This window comes from Rissa tridactyla, chromosome 1 (genome assembly GCF_028500815.1).
Source record: "Rissa tridactyla isolate bRisTri1 chromosome 1, bRisTri1.patW.cur.20221130, whole genome shotgun sequence".
NCBI classification, from domain to species: Eukaryota; Metazoa; Chordata; class Aves; order Charadriiformes; family Laridae; genus Rissa; species Rissa tridactyla.
The window spans coordinates 126976022-126991093 of NC_071466.1; the positions used below are offsets into that span (position 1 = coordinate 126976022).

A 15072-nucleotide genomic window follows, 5' to 3' on the forward strand; every position below is an offset into this window, starting at 1 on the left:
GGGGAGCGTGGGCAGCGGGAGGGCTGCGGCGGGAGCGCAGCACACGTGCGCGGAGGGGGCGGCGGGCGCAGGGCCCGGGAGCTGCGGGCGGGCGGGCGGGACGGAGGAGGTGCGGCGGGGCATTGCCCCGTCCCGCAGTGCCGCCTGGAAATGGGGTTCTCCATTGAGTTTGCGCGCTGTCTTCCTTGCCTGAAGGGCGTGTAGTGGGAGGCCCCTCAAATGAAGGGTCAGCGTGTTTTATGGGCTATAGAATCATAGAATGGCCTAGGTCGGAAGGGACCTTTCAGATCATCGAGTCCAAACATTAACCTAACTCTGACAAAACCACCGCTAAACCATGTCCCTCAGCACCCCGTCTACACGTCTTTTAAATACTTCCCATGATGGCGATTCCACGACTTCCCTGGGCAGCCTGTTAGAGTGTTAGATAACCCTTTTGGCAAAGAAATTTTCCTCCCCTGGCACAACTTGATGCCGTTTCCTCTTGTCCTATCTCCTGTTACTTGGGAGAAGAGACCAACCCCCACCTCACTACAGCCTCCGTTCAGGTAGTTGTAGAGAGTGATAAGGTCTCCCCTCAGCCTCCTTTTCTCCCAGCTCCCTCAGCCGCTCCTCATAAGACATGTTCTCCAGACCCCTCACCAGCTTCATTGCGCTTCTCTGAACACACTCCAGCACCTCAATGTCTTTCTTGTAGTGAGGGGCCCAAAACTGAACGCAGTACTCGAGGTGGGGCCTCACCAGTGCTGAGTACAGGGGGACGATCACTTCCCTAGTCCTACTCACCACACTGTTCCTGATAGAGGCCAGGATGCTGCTGGCCTTCTTGGCCACCTTGGGCACGCTGCTGGCTGATATTCAGCCATCAGTCGACCAACACCCGCAGGTCCTTTCCTGACAGGCAGCTTTCCAGCCACTCTTCCCCAAGCCTGTAGCGCTGCATGGCATTGTTGTGACCCAAGTGCACCTGGCGCAGAGAGCAAGACTGACACCCCTCCTGTGTACTCGCAGCAGCGTGGCAGAGCTCCAGTCACTGCTGAGGTGTCCATTCCCCCCATAGGCTGCTCTCCCCACAGAATTCCCCAATTGCCACTACCCTCGAGGGGCAGGCCCCAGCCTTTCCTGAAAACCATCTTGACAAAGAGATCCTTTACCTGCAGTGCTGTCCTTATTTTTAATTTCCTGGCCCAAACATATTCAGCTGCTGACCTCTGCCACTTTCTTCCCTCTAGCAAGATAAGAGCTGGAGCCACTTCTGTGGTTTAATAAAAGCTGCACTTTGCTGTCCAGCCAGAAGAAATGTTAAACAGGAGGAGAAAATAAAACTATTACATTCCAAGTAATTATCTAAAGCTTCACTCAGGGCTACTATTCTTAAAGCTTTGCCAATCCTTCTCTAAACTATTTGCTCTTCTGCTACTCAATCTATCCCACGCTGTCTTTCTATCTACCTGCTTTGCCTTTCCCTTTCCCTGTGCTCCACTCCCTTCATCTCCAGCACATTGCTATCACTGTTAGGGCTTCCTACTCTATACCTACCGTTTGTTCTCCAAATGGCCTGATGCACACCTCCCACCTGTGCAATTGTATATTGTGCCTCCTAGCCGGGGTCAGCGCTCAAGGACGCAAAATAAAAGCCCTCAGAAGGCATCTGGCTACACACAGTTGGGTGGGCAAGAATGGGTTCCTCTCAGCCCCAGGACAGATTCCCTGAACCACAGAATTTTATTACTGTCTTCATCATCACAGCTTAATAAACATAGCTACAAAAGCTATAACATTACTCATCTCTCTGTAAAACGCAGCTAAACATTTTGGTCCCCTATTATTTGGCATCAGTGGTTTGCTGCTTTCTGGTAATCTTCTGGGTCTAGCAAAATTTCCTTTCAATTGTTCTCAGGCTGTCGCTCCTCAGCATCTCCACGTTCTCTTTTGTTGGCAGGTTTATTACTAAAAAAGAAGAAAAAAAGATGACAATTGCCATTTCACCACACTTCAGCTTGAAGCAAAACTCTAAGTAGAAAGAATCGGCTCCCGTTAATATTGGCACCCATCTCAGCCATTTGCAAGGAACTGCTCGTCTCTTAAAATAGCATGGTTAGAGTGAAATGAGCCGAAACAACAACCGATAGACAAGTTGCCATGGGGAAGCAAACAGAAACACACAGTTCCCCCTCATTTAGCTCTTAGCAGCCCCTCAGTACCGCTGGCACATGGCTCAGTAGCAGGTAATAAGAGGATATGCCCTGCCAGAATGAGGCGTAGTGCATCTTCTTACCGATCTGAGCAGAGGTGGGAGGAAAAAGTAAAACCTTGGAGTTCCCATGGCACACTCTGCCTAGGGGCAGCAGTTCCAGGCTGCTCACAGGATCTGATGCGTGGCTTGGTCCTTTCCAAAACAGCAGTCCCCAGAGTTGTCCCCTGGAGCCCAACTGCTGTTTCCAGGGAATTGGCTGGGGTAGAAGGAGTTACGTCAGCTCAACCTGTTTCCCTGAACGGATACAGTCAGTCAGTCAACCTAGATTTCTCCTCCAAAAACTGCATAAGAAAAAGAACCTGCAACATTTTGATTTAAGTACTCCAGGTTTGCTCAGGGTTTGTTTGTCTTCAAAAGAACTCATTTTATTTTGTTTTCGTGGAACATTTTCAGCCTTTGGAAACAAGATAAAATTTTATTCTCTGAATTTTTACTTCTAACTTTCCTTCCCTAGCCTTCCTCCTCATTTTCTCTCTCCATCTCACCACTCAATTAGGAAAAAAAAGGCAAGGTTAAGGTGTTTGACAGTACAGAAAAACCTCAAAACTTGCAATATTTTTTTCCAAGATAGAAGATATAAGCTGTGAAAAGCAGGGTTTCTCACATTTTCTTCCATTAATCTTACCTGCTCCCTACCTCTCTCAACAAGAACAAACCTTTTTCAGTGGAAAAAAGGGGTAATAGGAAGTTTTAAAAGAAAGAAAAAGGGGAAAATATCCTACCCTTCAACTACAATTTTTTAAATTCCAAAACCAAAATAACCTTACACTTTACGTTAGCATTAAACAATAATTAGTTTTATCCCAAAACTACGTGTTTGTTCATGTCTAGCTTCCTAGACAGGTGATGTGAAAAGCATTTTGAAAATCACTGCTTTCCACACAGGATGAAACTATTTTCCAGAGAAAATCATTCTTACCAGATAGATTTGACCAATTTGAGTGATTGCTCGCATTCTGAACACTTCCACATAAATAACATTACATGGAAATAATTGTAAAATCTTTCAAGATCTTAACAGTCAGTGCAAGTCTGCCAGAGAGGCACCACCTGCACATGTGTGATCCGAACTCAACGAGTGACAGGCCTCACACGCAGCTCTCGCTTGTACGTTCCCGAACACACCCCAACGAACAACATTTTATATAACGACACAGCTCATGCAGTAGTACTGGACAAAACCCTTGTGTGCTGGGTTACTAACCACTAAGCAGTCTTCAGAGGGTATGAGTTTCCTCAAACAACTTCTTTATCAAAAGCCTCACCTTTGTACAACTCAGGGCTGTTGTACACTAGAAGGCTCTCTTGCTGGCCAAGGGACACGCTGGCTGTGTTTTCCTGCTCCTCTGTTGCAAAAGGGAAGCTTGAAATCTGTCTGTATTGCCCAGAACTCTTCAGATTTTCAGATCAGTCTCAAAAAATCACTGCTGGCACTTTGGAAGAAAAGGATGCCACCAAGCCCTTCAGCACTGTTGCTGCTTTCCTTACTGCTAATGACCGAGTCCCTTTTTGCCTGAATCTAGAGTGGAATCACCGCTGGAGGATGTTCGATTCAGCATGAGATTCAAGCAGCTCATCTAAATGCACACTTCAGTCTCAGAGACAACAGTATTTTAACATCACACCTTATCCACACCATGAATTCTGATAGGTTTCACTCAAAAATGCACCAGAGTGGAGTATTTTTAACAAGTTCTGGCCTGCAGTTTATCGTGGAGAAATTTATAAAACATGTGCAAGAAAAGTTCTTTTAAAATCTTGCCAAGTTGTTTGGAGAAAAGCTTCTGTAAGCTAGAAACTTTCTGCACTCTCATGAGGCCATTCTTCAGAGTGCGCTTTCAGTATGTGAGCGCACTCAAATGGTACAAATACCTCAGGAACTCTCCAGAAGGAAAGTAAAATAGAATTTGCCTTTTGCTGAGCGCGGAAGGAAAAAAGGCACATAAATGTGAGAAAAGGCAGCAACTTTGTTCTTATGATTTTGGCTCTGTCCTGGTTTGAGCCACGTAGGACTAATTTCTCTTCTAGTGCTTGGGAAAACTGCACTTTTAGAAGACTCTGGTGTCTGAATTTGTGAAAATATTTACTTCATAGCCAACTAGGCTATGCGGGATTCAAGGTCTCAGTGTTTTCGAGCCTTGCCAGGTGCGGGGATGAGGAGGAGCGAGGCCTGGGCATTTGACCCAGGCTGGCCAACAGGATTATTTCATACCATGAACGTCACATCCGATATAAATTAGAAAGTTTGCTGAGAAGGTCTCTCTCTCCCTTGATGGCTGCGATCCAGAGAACTCCCTGCCCCGGTGCCGGACTCCCTTCCTCCTGAAGCCGTAGTGCTCACAGTGTCTGACATTTGCTGTCCACTGCTGGGAGTGCAGTTTCCTGCTGATAGAATTTGTCTGAGTATAATCCTTGTATATCTTATATTATTATCGGGATCAATACTGGTTCTTTAGTATTATTGTTAATTATTTTGTCTTATCCTATTAAATCTATTTATATTTCAACCCTCGTGTTTCCTTGTTTTCCCTGATTCTCCTTCCCAGGTGGGGAGGGGTCATCGGGTGATAGAATAATTGTCTAAACGACAATAAATTGTTATGGATTTTTCAAACCATAACAGCCTTTTGTAATTAATTTGGGGAAGTAGACTCTATTAAATGCAACAGAAGTAGTAAGAACAAAAGCCAAATTATTTCTGATATCAAACATGATTAGTTTAGATCAAAGCCTGAGATTGTAGCTATCTGTAAGAACAGAAGACTGGATACAACCTTGAAGGTCTGTTTTCTAGTTCCTCTGGTTGATCCTTTGATAATTTGGGGGCTCTCATAAGGAGACTTAGAAATATCATGCAGCCACAAAGGATTAATTTAAAGGCTCTGGCACTGGTTAATTTATTCAGATAGTATGCCTTCATTTCTGTTACGTCCTATTCTCCTAGGGTTCGTTTGTTACAGACAATGATGCCACACGCTGCGTAAATATGAACCCAATTTCAAGAGGATAGCCCTGTCCTGCAAGCACAGAGCTTATGTTCCCCTGGCACCAAAGTCAATTGACCAAAGCAATTTCACTGGAGGGAAGAATACAGTGTTTTCCCACATCAGTTCCTAAAATAGTAAATTACTATTTATGTAATTTAGTAAAAAACTATTTATAAAATGTTTTTTAAAAAGCGTTAAGAAAGACAACAGAATCGACTCGGTTTCCTCGCTGATCTCTTCCTGTTAATTCCTTTAAAATTCCTTCCCTTCTTAAAAAAATAAACAGGTATAAATTCTGCTGGGATATTCTTTGAATGCCACAGCTTTTTTGGAGCCATCCTGGAGCCATTCCAGCTTTTTGAAAGCAAGAAAACTCTCAGGGGTATGTTCTAATTTTGTATTTTAGAGAGGTGAGGGGAAGGTCATCAGTCCTTTTCATAACTGTATGGCTATAATCTGATCGATTGTCCTTGCCCTGTATGAAAAGGTCCCTTGCTAAAAGAATGCAACAGCTCTTTTCTGTAGCATGGGCAGAGCATATTTTCTGCTTCTATTTTACTATACACAGTCTGGAAGTTCAAGGTATTTTGGTACTCTAGTTCAACACAAATTAATCTTTTTCATTTTTCAGAAACTTCACTGCTTTTTACCTGTAGCTCATGCCCTGATGTCCACACATGCCACCACGTATCTGCTCCAGCGCTGCTTTCATCACCTCTAGCTCTATACATGCTAGCTCTCGCGTTCAACAAGACTGGTAAATCAAGTGTGTCCTGAGAGTGGTGCGTGGGGGGAAAAAAAGCAGTACTGCAGCGTACTGGAACATAGCTGATGGAGAAGCCAGTGTAAAATCCAAGCTATCAAGCCCTGCAGAAGCCTAAGGAAAAACTCTCCAAACTATAGGAGTCATTAGGAGGCAGGCTGCTACCAAAAACCTCTGGCAGAGAATTTCTTCATGCCCTGCACACCATAGCAAGCTCTGTGTTTGGCACAATGCAGGCTGAAGCACACAGCCATTGGAAATAAGGCATTTATGGCTGAATTTGTGGAATCACTTGCCATAGGATATCAGTTTAACTCTTGGTCTAAGATGGATCATGTTTTACAGCACTATACATTTCCATTATGGACGTAGCATTTAAAAATATTTTGCAGTAGGCTACATAGGGAAAAAATGGAAAAGTCTGCTAAATAGGGGTCACTGGTGGACAAATTTTCATGGAAAGTGCTAAAAGAAAGTACAATAGCGGTGTTATAAAGAAAAGCAAGCAGTGGATCAAGTAGACTTGTCATAGAATGGTTTAGGTTTGAAGGGACCTTGAAGACCATCTAGTCCCAACCCCCCTGCCATGGCCACGGACACCTCCCACTGGACTAGAAGAAACATATCCTGTCGTTTGATTAAACGTAGAAGCACATAGGTTGGTCTGAATTAGTTCGTGCTTTTAGACGTATCTAGGTCACAGTGGGCTTAACGTAGCATTGCTCCCATTAGGAACGGTATTACAGATGTGCCCAGGAACGCTGAGAATGATCCCATGGCCTGTTCTGGAGAGTGCTGTACAAACATTCAAGAAGATGGAGTCCCTACCTGGAGGACATTATTGTAATTAAAGCATGATGCAAGTACTGGGTGTAACAAACAAATGGAGAACGGGGCACAGCAATGATAGGAAAGTGTAGGTGGAGAAACAGGTTATGATGTACAGTTAGAGTGACTAAACATAACAAAACGAAACATAGGAGTGAGAGCAAGAAGAGGAATATTCAACACTGATTAAGTGTCACGACTGACTCACACGAAATGGCAGTCAGTCACCCCAGGACAGCGTTGCATCTCATTTCTATGGTGCTAAACAGTAACATATTAATAAGCAGTCTTTCCTAGCACATATATGGCCATGCACACAGCCTTTACCTTCCTCCTTCAGGTAACTGTCCAAAAGATCTTTTCCTGTCATGAGAGATACCTCCTGAGCATCACTTCTTGTGAGGTTGCAAGCCCTCTTTTTGTCTCAGCACAGTCCTAAAACTCTGATCAACTCACCATTGTTCATGGCCGTGTCAGAGGGTGCTGGAGGGTGCTCAAAACACTGGATAGTTGTCTGGAGTCCTGACCAGATTCCTACTCGATGCTTTTTCTGTAGAGTTCTCCTGGTGCTTTACATGTGCATACTTTTCCCATGCATGCTCACTGATCTAGTATGTGAAGTGCCCCAAGATCCAGATTCACCTTTGCATCTTTTTGATGCACACAGCTCAGGAGGTTTCTGAGACAGTGAGCACAGAAACATGATCCGCGTTGACTTTGATCCATGGGTACTAAACAGCTTCATGTGTCCACTACGCTTTGCTACGCCGGTGGTGTGACGGGAACCACCCAGTTTGCAAACTTCTGGAAACCTTGGTGAAGGTGGGCTGACTCAGCTTCAGTCCAGCTACCCCTGCAGTAACAGCCCTTATGGTCAGGACTACAAGCAGAAAAATTAGCAAAAACGGAGGTTACATCTTCTCTATAAGCAAGAGGTTTGCTACCTGATTCCTATAAGCCTGCCTGAATCAGCTTTAGACTTCAGAAGGCAGTCTGTACAAACCTGGCTGAGCACTGGACTAACGCACCAGGGTGTGAAGAAACTGCTGTGGTGGGTGCTGCTGTCAGTAACTACTTTAGAGCCACTCAACTGTCCTCACGTGTACTTCAACCTCACTTCCAATCCAAGCGCAGACACAACCAGTTTCACAACTTCTGCACGAAGGAGTACAGCCACCACCTCTGGAAAGCAAAAGGAAACGCTTTGTGGCACCTAGCGAGTAAAGCACGAGACTTCAAGCACAGCCATCCATATGCTATTGTCATCTGCAGATAGTCAGCTTTGGGCACGCTGAGGCCTCCTGGAAGCTGGAACGAGCATTAGAGGGCAGCAACTCCATTACAATGCTGTTTGAGGCTACGGGCAGTTAACTTTGGACCTTTGGATCAAAAGGCCGACGTGAAGGCATCCACCCAGATTTGCGAGTAAAGAAATTATTGGCCAGATGTGAATACTCTGAACACTGGCACCACATTTCTCCCTCAGTCCGAACCAGCTTGTGTTTGCTAACCTTCATGCTGTGATGTACGTCTTTATTCTTTAGTTTGAGAAAACTGCAGGAATTCTTGCTCTCCTTGTGTATTTTGCAAATAATTTCAACATATACAGAATTTAATTCCACAGTGTGGGAAAGGTTGTGCAAGACTGGTTTAACTACAAATTTCCAAGAGCATTAGCAGAGTCAATCTAAGCTGGCTGCTTCATAAAATTGATAGAAATTCTTTGTTTTCCAGTCATCTGTGAGCTCACTAAACCTCACTTACCTTTCGTTTAGCAGACCTAGTACAGATAGGTTTTCACATCTTCCTTGCTGTAAACATGGACCAAGAATTCGCTCCCCCATTTGCATTTGAAAACACTTTGTGCACCTGGCCTGGCTGAGACAGAGTAAATTTTCTTCATAGCAGTCCGTACGGTGCCATGCTTTGGATTCACGACTAAAACAGCATTGATGATAACACATCGATGTTTTAGCTGTTGCTGAACAGTATTTGCACAGCGCCAAGGCCTTCTCTTTTTTCCCCACCAGCAGCAGGCTGCTGGTGCGTAAGAAGCCGGGAGAGGACACAGCTGGGACATGTGACATCGTGCTCAGCGAGAAAAGCTGGGGGAAAGGGAGAGAAGCAAGGGGGGTTTTTGAGTGTTATGGTGTTTGTCTTTCCAAGTAACTGTGAGGTGTGCCGAGGCCCTGCTTGCCAGGCAGTGGCTGAACACCTGCCTGCAGATAGGAATTGGTGAATGAATTCCTTGTTTTGCTTTGCTTGCACATGCAGCTGTGCTTCGCTTATTAAACTGCCTTTATATCAGCCCACTAGTTTGTCTTGCTTTTGCCCTTCCAATTCTTTCCCCCTGCCTGTGGGAGGGGTCAGGGGGAGAAGGCAAGTGACAGAGTGGGGGACTAGAGCTGCCAGCTGGGGACAACCCACCACAGTCCTTTTTGGCATTCAATGTGGGGCAAGAGGACTTTGAGATAACAACATGTGATCAGAGCTTGCTAGGTGGTCCTGTGCTTGCTTGCCTTACTGTATATCCGAGTTTGGCGCTTGTTAGTGGCTGTTTTGGATTTTTGCTGTTTATTGTGGCCCTTACCACCTTACTCTGCTGTGCCAGGGAAGATTTTGTTAACAGCAACAGCCACCTGCCTAGGCTGGCACAGGGCCCAGGCACTGCTGCTGTTGCTGCACTGGACGTACTGGAGCAGCAATGCACTGAGGTTAATTTTCATGGTAGCAGCCCACTGAGTGTTATGTTTTGGATTTGTGACTAAAACAGCGCTGACAATATATAAGTGTTTCAGCTGTTACTGAACAGCGTTTGCACAGCGTCGAAACCTTTTCTTTCTCCCTGTCTCTGCCCTGCCCGTGAGTAAGCTGGGGGTAGACAAGAGGTTGGGCAAGGGACACAACCAGGACAGCCGGCCGAAGTCCTATCCATTAGTGAGCAGAAGTACAATCTCCAGCTTGTAAAATTGATGCAGATGTATTGGGTCAGGCTCCTGCAATCAATTTTGCATTTGTCTAACTTTACATAGAGTCATACATACATATAAAAAACTAATTACTTATTTAGAACCTTTAAGATCATGGCCTTCTTAAACATAAATAGTTTAGCACTTACCACACAAAATATTGGTTCTGCTGAAGTTAGCAAGCATTTATTATCTCTTTTCTAGGGTAAAACCTGACTCCAAAGTTTACATTTTTTCTTTTTAGCGGATAGGGCTTGTATTGCAATTTCATGGCATGGCTGTCTCAAACAAAAATAAATTAAGCACTGCTATTAATATTAAGAATGTTCTTTTAAGATGAAGCAATTACTCACACCTTTTCACCATTTGAAATTAATTCTAACTAGCACTGAAAGTTCCCATGAAGCTGAAAATTTTACTTTCATGATGCAAATTTTCACTAATCTGCCAAGGCAAATACACAAAATAAAATGTTGATTTTTTTTCATGCTACAATATTATCTTTATTTTCCAGTGAAAAATGACAAGTTTGTGATGTAGTAAAAAAAAGAAAATATTTGTTTATTTTTTATACTTTTTTCACTGCCATTTTATACCTTTATTTTGAAACACATAGTCTGTAAGATACAAGAATTGAAAAACTACTGAAATAACTTTGAACCTCATATAGTGTTATCCAAGACAAAATACTTCGAATAATCCATCCTGCTGAATGGTACCTAGTGTGATAAGTGGAAGATCTGCAATTAAACAATTTACAGGATAGAAGCCAAAGACACTACTGAAAGCTTAGCTAAAACTCTGCTGGAATAATGAGTTTGTGGTCTGTGTATATATTTTCACTAGATGTAGTCATCCTGTGGAAAAAATAATAAATCTATGTATGGTCTATGCACAAGAGTAGTTCCTTTAGTGAAAACACTATCAGAGGTAAATGGTAAAGAAGATGCAGATGTTTCTATTACCCAGTTTCATTTAACCCTCCTCTGCCACCACCAGGTTGTATTCTCACTGAACAGCTTATGGTTCTCAACGCCTTCCTGTTCAAGGAAGCTCCCCTTCCCTATGCTCCTAAAGTTTGTATGGGACTGAATGTCAGGAATTCTGGGTTCTCACTTTGGTTCCACCGTTGCCATTCCATGACCTGCTGTAATCCAGGTTAAGTCATTCCCCTTCTCTTTTCTTGGAAGGAAAGATATTGCTGACTCCTCCTTCCTTGCCAGGGCACCAAAGATGAATTATGTGAAATCCACGGCACTTCAGGTGTGCTGGGTACGTAAGAACCAAATCAATAACGCAAACCCACACCCTCCGAGACAGGGTTGCACACGCCTCAATGCTGGGATGCGTTCTACCTTTGTCACAGTGCAGATGAAAGACACGTGGTGACAAGGCCACCCCTACAATCATTTCTTACCAAGGCATTGCTGGAATGCAGCACCACAGCTCTGTATCTGCATTGGTTTTCCCTCTCAGCCCTACGTATGGAGAACATCCACCTGCTGTAGCTTTTTACTCCCTCTCTGTGCTGCAGAGGCATAACAAAAATGGAGATAATCAGGGCTTAGGATTAAGGCCAAGGTTTCCATCCCTAGGTATTTAGAACTTAAAATTAAGTAAAAGGTAAGAGTACTGGTTAGAATGAACAAGTGATAATATAAATCAGAAGGGACTACTATTTCTTCCCAGAGGAAAGAAGATGTTTTCTAAAGGGTGTATTTGTAGGAATGAAACATCTGCCGGAGAAATCTCTCTCAATTCTTGCTGGCAAAACATTAAGGTCCTTTGAGGAAGCATACATCCAAACTATTAAGTATGATTGTTTTAAGGGTTTAAAAAAAATACTATTGTTGTTCTGCATGACAATTGCCAAAGGGTTAAGAGCTCCCAGACCTGTCAGTCCTTTTCACAGGTAGACCCCCACCAAAATCACAGCCATAGAGTTCTACCCGGAGGGCAATACCATTATACCATGTTCTTGGAACAATGCGGATAAACCTGGACAGTATGGGTGGGTTAAAGAAATGCTTCACTTGCCCACTGCTGTTTTCATTACCCAAGAAAACCTGCAAATACACAAACACACAATTAGTTAAAAGGCAGCACTTTAAAAACCCCTGCTTTTCCTTTCAAAAATTGTTCCAAGCTGTTGCATTAGCCATCCAGGGTAGATGGATTGGCTCATTTCTGATTTTACATAAGACCACGTACAGTCTCTTCCTAAAAATGCTGGGTCAAAGCTAGTTCATGCCAACAATACCCAAGTCTGAATGAATTAAACAGCCTTTGTTTCCATCCACACCACAAAATTTTCCATTCTAATTTGGATGGACTAAAAAGAAACCAATCTTCCCTTATTTTACCTCTGCTAATAGCCCTTGTTGTTTAGGTTGGTGTAAGGTGATACGGATGACTATATGAAGCATCATGTCCGCTCTGTGGGTATCCAGAGCTCTCCAGCTCTGCTACAGCAAAAGTGCTCGCTAACATTAATTTCACTACAAAATCAAGGCAGAAATAAAAAAAAAAGCTGAAGAGAGGTCCTGAGAAAACTATTCTTCATTCAAATTAAATGTTCTCATGCATTCAAATTAAATGTCCTCCTTTACAAATAGTGTCAGCTCCTTTTATCACAGTGTTGAGTGCATTCTCTACAGATTTGGGGTTCTTTCTTCTTATTAGAGTTAATTACTATGATCAAAATCAGATGGATATTATGACGTTATTTGCAGTAACCCCAACTCCCCAGCATTTTAAGTCCTGTCAGAATATCTCTTTGGCCGGGTATTCTGCCTTTGGGCCTTGACCGTGCTCATCATTTACAACCAAAAGATGATACAATTGCCTGAGCTGAGGACAATACCTTTGCCACTGAGCTTGAACTGTCTGTATAGGATTTCCACTCTGAGCCTTGGTCGCTGTATAGGATCACATAAGTTTTCACAAAGTTTTCAGAAGTCATGGAGTTCACGCCCTGGGTAGCAATAGCAGTTATCTTCTTAATTGTGAGGAGATCAATTTGCAGCCACTGTTGGTTGTTGTTTAACTACAATTGACAAAGAGTTGTCTATTAAAAAACATGTCTCTGTCTGTATTTGCTTAAGTGAAAAATCCTGTTTAAAGATAGTTAAAACTGCATCAAAATGCATCATAACTGCATCAAAGTGCAGAAGAGTAAAGCTGAGGCAGAAGTGACAAGCATTCTTGGTGGCCCGTACAATTAACTTCGTCACTGCAGGTAGTGTATTTGGTGTCTTAATTTCCAACTAATTTCCAATACTTAACAAAAAATAACACAGATTTATCTCCAGTATTAAAATGTAATACATAATACTAATACCAAAAGCTTATACAAAACAGTAGCTTCCAGCAAATCTCAAGGTGTTTTAGAAAGAAATGCAGCTCCATTTTGAAGACACAGGAATTCACACACCTTGTGGAAGGTCTCCCACCCCCAGATCCACTAAGCTGCACTGCCTATAAGCCAACCCAGGAAGGGTTTCTTTAACCCGTTTGAGCCAAATATTCAAGTCGCATTCATCTCCTGAAATTAAAAGGGCTATCTCTGCAGGGAAGTGCTGCAGGGTCTGGCCCAGAGGACCCCATCCATCTCTCAAAATATGCTTTCATTGCTGTTGCCACAAGTTCAAGTTTGCTACTGGAAGAGTTGAATGAGCTTCTTCCCAAAGGATGGATGAAGAGCTGTGAAGTTCCCCTGTCACACTTGGCACTGGACCCAACATGCACGAAATGCATGAGCACGCAGGCAGCACAGATTTATTAACTGTGACTTTCCTGCTGTTGTCGCTATTTTTTACTTGTTACCTTAGCTCGCCAGGCGTTAATCTTTCCTTTCTGATTGAGACGAGCAAGTGAAGGATCCCATGTGTTAAACCAGGATGTCTTAACAGATGAGGCTTTTATCTGGGTATTCTTGATCTCTCCATTTTCCATTCCAAGTGGCAAAGAGCAACCTGTTAAGAGAAGCACCATGTTATCTCCAGTTCATCCAAGTAGCCACAGCCTAAACAACAATGTTGGAATTGAGAACACACACAATTTTAGCTTAATTTAACATATTAGGTAAAAAAAATCTGCCAGAAAGGAAGCACCAGCACGACCCATTCTTACCATCTACTTCACAGCCCAGAAGCTCCATGCGAAGAGTAGGCCTGTTGTAGGCCTCGGTTGGGTAGACTCTGATGTACCTAGCTATAATAGGGGGATCGATGTCGTTCTCTTTTACCCCATAGGCATCGGAATTACCTTCAAAAATCTATTGGGAAAAAAAAAAACGAAACCAAAAGATATCCACATATCGTTAAATGCAAACACAAGCCTGGATGCTGAAAACTGCTCTATTACAAAAGTAGTCTTTCTTTATGCCATTGACCCCATCCATTGTGATGGAGCACCCTGTGCTGCAGGGCAACTTGAAATATTTCATGGTCCTGTCTCAGCATATTTGGGAGTGCCTGAAGGCAGCAGTTCAAATAAGCAGCCCATTTCTATTCACCATATAAGTCTGTAAGGAGGCGGCAAAAGGAGAGGTAAGAGACAAGTTTTCGATTTGGGACTTGTACCACAGAAACCTCAGGGTAAACTGAAGGGAGCTGCAATAGGTAGGGCTGGAGCGGTTGGGCATAAAATGAATCTCTTGCAGGGTATGGCTACACTTATTACACAGGCCTTCTGCAGGCAATTCAGAGTTTAACATTCAACTGTTGTGACAACAGGAAGGGAGGTAGAGGAAGGAGGATTTAGTCCCAAATGAGGTAGGGCCTGATTTTCAGTTCGGGTTCCTGCTTGCTTCAAGAAGCTGATATGGGCTTAGGAAATAAAAGTAGGGAGACTATATAGTCAAGGTCACAGGGCCAATCTAAATGCCAGTCTAGAAGGTTCCTCATCTTATAATTTGTCTTCTGGTCTGAATTTGATTAGATTGCTAAATTTCCTTTGGGGCCTCAAGCTGTATTATTAAATCTCTGAAGGTCTTCCACTATCTTTTAACATAAAACTGTCACCTCACTGCATCATCCAATGATGCCACCGAGGTTGTCACAACCCCTATGGCACATACAGACCTTTTCTGCTGGAGAGCTGTCTCCTTTGAAGATGCTCCACTTCCGTTTGTCTTTGCTGTAAACAATAAAGAACTTCTGGATGTACAAGGACTTTAAAAACTGCTTGGCTCCCTGTGTCTGTATCCCAGTTAACAGAACTTGTCTTTGAAAGTCCACCTAGGAACAGCAAACAGTGTTTATAATG

General features: G+C 43.4%; 2 protein-coding genes across 2 annotated transcripts in view; one reads left to right on the forward strand and one right to left on the reverse strand.

The window, feature by feature from the left end:
• The first annotated feature begins 117 nt into the window (after positions 1-117).
• The window catches only part of SLC35A5 (solute carrier family 35 member A5), an 89789-nt gene continuing 74834 nt past the window's right edge, over positions 118-15072 (forward strand). Inside the window, exon 1 of the mRNA XM_054187997.1 lies at positions 118-129. The gene's annotated coding sequence lies outside the window, so the exon portion shown is untranslated. The remainder of the gene's footprint in view (positions 130-15072) is intronic.
• Positions 10272-15072, reverse strand: part of F5 (coagulation factor V) — a 35127-nt gene continuing 30326 nt past the window's right edge. Inside the window, 5 exon segments of the mRNA XM_054187989.1 lie at positions 10272-11870; positions 12668-12850; positions 13630-13778; positions 13936-14080; positions 14889-15044. Of these exon segments, the coding sequence (XP_054043964.1) occupies positions 11682-11870; positions 12668-12850; positions 13630-13778; positions 13936-14080; positions 14889-15044 (822 nt within the window). The 3' untranslated portion in view covers positions 10272-11681.